General features: G+C 35.1%; 1 protein-coding gene across 1 annotated transcript; it reads left to right on the top strand.

Annotated features, from left to right (window-relative positions):
- Positions 1-7,728: 7,728 nt before the first annotated feature.
- LOC133338043 (protein-lysine N-methyltransferase EEF2KMT-like) lies at positions 7,729-8,348 on the top strand (the record flags this gene model as incomplete). The annotated part of the gene is made up of 2 exons (XM_061546228.1): positions 7,729-7,824; positions 7,887-8,348. Coding segments are annotated over exons 1-2 (558 nt in total), but the record flags the coding sequence as incomplete, so codon positions are not given.
- Positions 8,349-8,352: the final 4 nt, after the last annotated feature.

Here is an 8,352-nt window from a genome sequence, read left to right as displayed (position 1 = left end):
ACCTCGCTTTAAATAAATGTAAAAATTCTTTTAATATAACCCCTATTTTTCCTAAAAATGTAACAATTACATTAATATCACAACCATTTTCCTAATTCGCTCTACTTTACCCCAATTTACGCTCATATTTCTTTTCTCTCTTTTTTGTGTTTTTTTTTTCTGATTTCGTTCTCCGCCTCTCTCCTTACGTGGTGTTTGTTAATTATTGTTATTTTGTTTCTAACAACCGCCTACTTTTCACTCACTCCATTGTGACTACTTTTGCATTCCATTGTTACTTTATTTAAAACACTCTTAATGACCTTTGATGTTAGAAAATTCACATATGTATCTTCCAAATTATTTCGATATAAATGCTCAATACAATTTATCAAACAAGTGTTGATATGAGCAACAAGACAAAACCCCTGACTGCAAATATGGAAAATTCATCTAAAACTATCAAAATAACAAAAATAGGTAGGTACCGTTATATGCAATACCAGGCTTCTTGGGATATAAGCTTCAACGCAATGTCAACATATAATTTTTACTCATATTCGCAACATATACGCATATATATATATATATATATATAATATTGCCTCCATCACACTGTGCAGTATGTAGATACGTTAAGGAGGTTTCCAGAAAAAATCGAAACACAAACTGAATATGAAATATAGGTGATAGGAGGTCTAATACATATATTTATGGCATAGCAAACACTTAATGTTGTCATGACCCCTCTGATATTTCCATTTGAAATATTTTTAGCATAACCGTAAGCGTTTCACGTACGACCATGTGTTGTGTAGTTTAAGGTGACTTGAACAATAAATGTTATTAAAACGTAAACAATAGTGCGTCGATGAACTTCAATCTCTGGAGGACGATGAAGCACCATCCATTATGACTGTGAAATACTGGTTTAAAGAATTCAATCGTGGCTGATACTTACAGAGAGCATTAATGCCGAAGATAAGTCAAATCCTATGAAATTTGTTCAGGGAAGTAGAAATTCGAACCTAATGGTCGCCTGTTTGTTCGACAAAACGGTAGCCCCCAATTATTTTGCGCTTGAGCATCTTGGCACTGCCAATTCTATGTGGTACGCCACAAAAGAGTGCGTGTGGTTGTGAACCATGACAATGAGAGCTCTCACTCAGCGACTAAAACCTCCTAGCCTCCTCCTCCTCCAAACATGGAATTTATTGGTTATTCGCCGTACACCCTGACTTGACACTGCGAGGAAGTTGTTTAACCAAATAAAATCCTGAATTCGCAATGACAGTCATTTCGATCGAAAATGGGCCTGTAACATTATATGGGAACCTATATTGAATTAAATTAATGCTTCCTCGCCTGAAATCTTCAAAATATATAAGTCATCAAGTGTATTTTTTTCAATTGATGTCTTCCCGAGATGATATAAGTAGGATTTAGGTTCAAAGTGCCTATGTTGAACAGTTCGACAATTTAAGTTTTCTTTCCCCTTGGGAAATTATTTTAAAGGTTCTTTTTAGCGAACAATAATTAATTAATCGATGAAAAACCAGCTGATTGTTCGGATTCAGAATGAAACATTCTTATACGCAAGTCCTTGCGACCATCACCAATATACAGTCGGAATCGCTTATAACATCGGTTAAGGGACCGGCGTAATTGGTCGCTATAAGTGAATTGTTGTTATAAACGATATCAAAATAAAGGCAGAATGTTTCCTGGGACTTTTTGTCCTTATAAATGGTTCGTTATAAACGTTTTCGACTGTACTAATATAGTACAAGATGCAATTCGGATTCGAGTAGGGTAAATGTGGTTACGTGTAGCATAGACACATGTGTATGTAGCATAGACCATGTGTCTATGCTTTATTAAACATTGAACATAGTGCATTGCTTTCAATTAATTTTCAATAGACAACACATATCGAATTTACACATCCCACCACATCAGTATTTGAAAATTAGTTCCTTCAACGGAAATGCATTTTCTTAACAAGATATGACCATAAATCGTTTCATTTATTTCAATTCAGTTTAACAAATACTACGGCTGCTGGTGGCGGCATTGTCTAGTTGATACTGAAAACCAATTGTCGATTGATTGTTAGACCTTTCGATAAATATCTCTGCGGATTTTCAATTAAAAAATTGTTGTTTGTTTTATTTTTTAGATTTGGTGAACCATTAGAGATATTTGAAATATGGTATGATAAGGTTGGGAAATTGACGGAAACGAATCATGGATATACACGTATAAGGTCGTCGAAGACGAAAGTTTTTTCGCGAAAGAAATATCTCTAAGCAAATGGTCGTATGTGGCGACCGAAGTTTTCGGAGTAATTCAAAAAAACGAAATATAACATGGAATTGACGATTAATCCGTCGTTCATGCTTTGGAGGTGTCTTAATCGGAGCATTATAAATTCTTCGACAGTAGAATCAGCGCATGACAAAGTCTATGAATCATGCTAGCGAATACTTCGATATTTCTTAGCTTCCATTAATTCCTACGCTACCTTCGTTTACCAATTAGGCAATTTGACCCATTATATTTAAATTATGATTGTTTGATATTTTGTTGTTGTTTCTTTTGGGACTCAGACACCACTTTGTTGCACAATTAAATGCGTTTTTAATTCTTTCGATTTTTTCGGGCTTTAGATTTGTGTGCTATTTGATTATTGCAGCTTACCGTGATTGCAAAGTAAAACGATTGATCACGTTTCTTTGGTTTTTTTTTTTTTTTTTTTTTGACAATGACGCAAATCGGTTATTGTTCGGATAAGGAAATGATGTTGAAAGGAAATCTCGAATGCTAATAATAAGAAAAACAATATCGGCAGGTAGTTATCCATAGAAGGTGGAAGTTTTTGTTTTTATTCATTCAGTTGTCAAACAATTCAATTCTATTGTTTGATAAAACCGATTTTGAAAAGGTTGTAAAATAATAGAGACTTTCATTTAAAGCAGAGAATTGATTAATATCAAGGTCTTTATATGAAAAGTGTCGACAAAAGATCCTGGTGATCATGGAATTGGGTGACTAAGTTTTTACGCAAAGAAAGGAATTTAAATGATTCGAGAAATTACACGTAAATTACGTTTTTATAATATTGTCCTACATTTGCTATTGTGTGACACGAACAGGTCTCATATAAAAAGCTTATAAAAATAAGTTATGAAATTCGGGGACTATATTAGAACAGAAAATCAATTATAAACCTGAAATCCAGTTGATTCCAGTTAGAAGAAAGAATCATTATAGACTCATATAGAGGTACTAAAAGTCGGGAAGTAAATTATGTACGAGCTAAAATACAGGATGTATTTTCTGGACGAGCTTCGGGCCAGCGAACATATTATAGCGGACGAACGGAAAAGGCCATAATAATAAATCTGAGGACCAGCGAATCTATTATAGCAGAATGGTTATATTTTAAGTATTCTAAACAGAATGTATGCCTAAAAAGGCATAAAACTCAAAAATTCAGCTTTAGACCGGCTGGGATTTGAACCCTGGTTCCTATGGCATCTCTCGATTGTTGTACGGCTCCTTAGGGTTCAAATTCACCTCCTTATCTTCCTAAGGTTACAGCTCTGTATACCATGGAAGAAAAATATTGTAGATTGTATACAAAAAATTCGTTAATACAAGAAAATCTGCTCTAAAAAGCTAGATGCAATTTCGCAACAATATTGTGCATGTACCTTGCTTTGAAAAACATTGATCATGTATGATCATGATTTTCCTACTTCGCAACTATTCCTCCTAAAAAAACACCTCCACAATCACCTCTCCCCTTACTTGGTGTTTGTTTTGCAATAGTTTATTTGACTACTGTTTCTTGTGCTAACAACCGCCTACTTTCAACTCCCTCGGTTATGCATTCCATTGTTTCTTTATATCAGACACTCTTACCGTCCTCTGTATTGGTATTACAAAATTCGCATATGCATTTTCCAAATTATTTCGATAGAAATGTATATATACGAAGCTAGGAGGCCAATTAGTCTGGGGAATCTATTACATTCTAAATGATGTCCTGATGCCTATTCTAGAAGATGCGAAGTCGGGTAGCCTATGAGCTTAAATACAGATAGTCTATGATGGAGGAGCTTCACACCAATAAATGTTTATTGTAAAACAATTGAAGACCAGCGAATCGATTATAGACCACTGATATTATTTTAGAATATAGACTAGATGAGCCGAACGCAAAAAAAAAAAATGGAAATTGGTACTACTATGTACTAAATTTAGTACATTTTGAATTGTGGGTGAACCGATAGAGTTGGAATCCTAAAACTTGAATTTAGGATCACTGTGGAGGTGTAAAATTGGGGTATGTAGGAAGTTTTGGAAATTGGTACTACTGTGTACTAAATTTGGTACAATTTGAATTGTGGGTGAACCGATAGAATCCTGAAACTTGGATTTGGAATCATTGTGTGGTGAAGGCTTGGGTTAAGCAGGAGGTTATGGAAATTCGTACTGCTGTACTAAATTTGGCACAATTTGGATTGTGAGTGAATCGATAGAGTTGGAATTCTGAAACTTGGATTTAGGATCAGTGTGGGGGGTAGGATTGGGGTATGTATACTGTTTTGAAAATTGGTCCTACCGTGTACCAAATTTGGTACAATTTGAATTATGAGTGAACCGATAGAGTTGGAATCCTGAAACTTGGATTTAGGATCACTATGGAGGTGTAGGTTTGTGGTAAGAAGGAGGTTTTAGATCGGGGTATGCTTAAAGTTTTGTTGGGTGGTTGAGGAAGGTACTTATGGAAATAATGTGTGCTAAATAGAACTAAATTTGGTAAAATTTGGATTTGGGTGAACCTTTAGAGCTCGAATCATGAAATTTGGTACAAAATGGTACTCAAATCAATTTATGGTCGATTTTTATGTGTGGATTGATTAGTTTTCCTGACATATACAGTTTTCTGTGAAAATAAAATGATATGTTAATACATGTTTAAATATTACCCACATTCGCTAACGAAGTACCGGGCAAATGCTAGTTATAGAATATATGAAGTCAAAGAAATTTTGCACGAGCTAAGGCCATACAATATTAGATATAAAAGGCAGACTGGAGGCTAAGTAGTTTATTTTAAGCAAGCTGAAGGCCACGGAATCTATCATTGATGAACTGAAGCTTAGAGAGGGTGTTTATCATTGACGAACTGAAGTTTAGCGATCTTAAAGACAGAATGTATCTTAAAGACAGGATGTATTTTATGGGCGAGCTTCTAACATTTAGTTAGAGAATCGATTATGAATGAACTGGAGATCAGAAAGTCGATTATAAAACAAATCTTAGGATCACGGAATCTATTATAAACGGACGAAATCGCAAGTTTATTTCAGACAAGTTAAAGCATAATTGTTACTAGGAATAAGCTAATACGATTTTAGGTCAACATGAGAATTAAAACTATTGAAATGTTTATGAGAAATGTTTTAGATCGATAGAATATATCTTCGCATTTTATAAAGGCTTGGCTATGTTATGGTGATATATGAAGTTTGTATCAGAACTAGTACACCATTATGTTCATATGGAAATCCGAACTTTATATAAGTTTAGAAAAATAAAAAAAAAAAAAAAAAAAAATGTTTATAATGTTGAAGTTGACCATCTTGGTGCTTGTGGAACGATAAGACCCATTTTGGCCTTGTAATATATTGTCGCAAATATATTGAAAATATTTTGTTAAGAGGCATTTCTCTAATACCAAATCACAGTCATCTTATAAAAGTTAGGCTAGTTGGACTTATATTAAACCAGTGAGCGGAGCAGTATAGTCGGACGGAGCCGACCATATGATACCCTACACAACTTCCACGAAAAACTAACTTTCTGTGGATCTATATTCTGAGCTTGGGCAATATTTCGCGATTTTTGAACCATCTGGACCAACTAGAGGCCGACAATTATTACTAATGTTCAGTACAACCCCTCTAATTACTTGTCCAGATTCCTTTCCCTTATTCCCATTGGAGCCTACAGATCGACTCGAAAAAACACAAAACCTTAAGTTTTCGGTCCAGTTCATCGTCACCGAAAATTGTAGGCGTCGTCCTTGACCATAACTGGAACTTCATGGATCATTTTAAAGCGATCAGCGCTATATTTCTGCACTCTAGTGTGGTAAAGGGTTACTAAATACTATCTGAATACATAAGCACCTGTAAATATTTAAGTGTAACTCCCACATCTGAGTACATATGACCATATATTTGGTATCAATTTAAAGGTCAAAAACTGCCCTTGGATGTACAAACAACTTTTCGGGTCTATGTCCTTCAGGGGTAAATCTATACGTTATAGAATACAAATTTTGTAATTTTTCACACAAGTCAGGGTCCATTTGACCCGCTAAATATTGACCGATCCTTATCAAAACAGGCAGGCTTATTCTTTGGCCCGATCCCTTTCTCTATGTAACAATTCGCGATGTTTGGGTCATAATTGCGGCCTCTAGAGCGACCAGAAAACCCGATAAAAATTAAGTATTTGGTCCAATTCATCCCCTAGATATTAATCGATCTTTACCAAAAACAATAGGGGTCTTCATTGGCCAGAACCCATCCTACATGCAAAATTTCGTGAAGATTGGTCCATAACTGTGGCCTGTATCGTGTTTACAAAATATAATAGACAGACGGACGGACGGACACACATGTCTAGATCGACTCAGCTGGTCGAGGTATGACGATCGGTATACTTAAAGGTGGGTCTAGGACCAATATTTCTCGGCGTTACAAACACTTGGGGCTGCACAAAGCTATAATACCCTGACAACATAGTTGTGTAGGGTATAAAAATGTGTCCCAGTATGGTTTTTATCCTCTGAGAACCTGACGAAACGCCTCGCATAATGATGGCTGCGTATGTTCTTCCCCTGGTTTTCCTTTTCATTGCAAAACTCCGATCATTAGGCTCATCGCCTCGAAAAAAAAAATATTTAAAAATCATTCAAATTCAAATAAATAAAAATTTAAATGAATTTATTTCAAAAATACCCAAATCATAACGTAAACTTTACTCAAATGTTATTGTGAATGTGGTGTAACTACGGCCAGCAAAAAATATCTGAACACTTCCTAACATGTGTTCACCAAACCTTAAACACAAAACAGCTGTTGTTGTTTACAATTACATTTTTATAAGCATTTTACAGTTCGTCCTCGGACGGCTCACAAGAAAGACGTAAAAAAAAAATTTTAAATGAGTACTACACGCCCATGGGCTTAAAAATAGATTTTTACAAAATGGCGGTTGTTAAGCGTTCGCTTAACTAACACGTGTGTTTTTAAATACGGATAACCTATAAATTACGAGTCGTTCAACAAAATCCAAACAGCTGCGCATGAAATTTTTAATTTCCGTAAATTTAATAGCAAAAGAAGATGCTTTTCGCTACTATGTGACTCCTTCACAGTAGAAGAGTTCACTGATACACAAGGCTTAGAAAGTCTGAACATTGTGGTCAAATTCTTAAAGAAGATCGAAGTCAACCTGCAAAACACAAACCACCATCTATGGATAAAGTCAAATTCGTAGCAAAGCTACATACGGATACATGGCACTAAACCTTCTATCCCTATAGAAAGTGGGCCAACCAAAATAATATAAAAAAAAAAAAAAAAAAAAAAAAAAAAAAAAATAAGCATTTTACAAATCTATCCTCCTAAAAATTTCAATAAAAACATAAATTTCTAAATAAAACCAATGTCCGAAACAACCTCAATGGAATTTAAAACATTTCTCAGACAAATACAAAAACAATATTTGTGCTGTTATCCCTTGCATTGCATAGAATGGGAAGTAAGTTTTCAACAATCTCTGATAATTCAAGATAAACAAAATTAATATTTATTTACTATTAGGCCTTCCCCAAAGATATGACCTGGGATCAACAGAAGGATCTAATAGATGCCACCTACAATACAGCGCTAAATCAACAGCTACCCATTAAAATTGCCTACCAATTGAATTTTCTCAAGAAGTTGATAGCATTTTTGGAACAAACTACCTCAGAAGTCCATGACACCGTCTATGAGAGTTATTGTGATGTCCAACTGCGGGTTGCCGAAGATAGTACACAAAAATATGCATTTAAACATTATCTACTGGACGATGAGATTCACTTTACGCTACGGGAATCAAAAAGTTTTGTGGCCGAAGGCACTACAGGCCTTTGCAGTTGGCAAGCGTCGCTGGCATTATCCGATTTTATGTTACACCATCGGGATTTATTGGAAAATAAACGAATTCTTGAATTGGGAGCTGGTACGGGTCTATGTGGTTTTATACTATTTAAAATGTGTAAACCCCAACAGATCATGATTAGCG

This window comes from Musca vetustissima, unplaced genomic scaffold, assembly GCF_032173495.1.
Source record: "Musca vetustissima isolate MV318-11 ecotype Yass unplaced genomic scaffold, APGP_CSIRO_Mvet_v1 utg209944, whole genome shotgun sequence".
Classification (NCBI taxonomy): domain Eukaryota; kingdom Metazoa; phylum Arthropoda; class Insecta; order Diptera; family Muscidae; genus Musca; species Musca vetustissima.
This window is presented reverse-complemented; position numbering and strand designations above follow the sequence as displayed.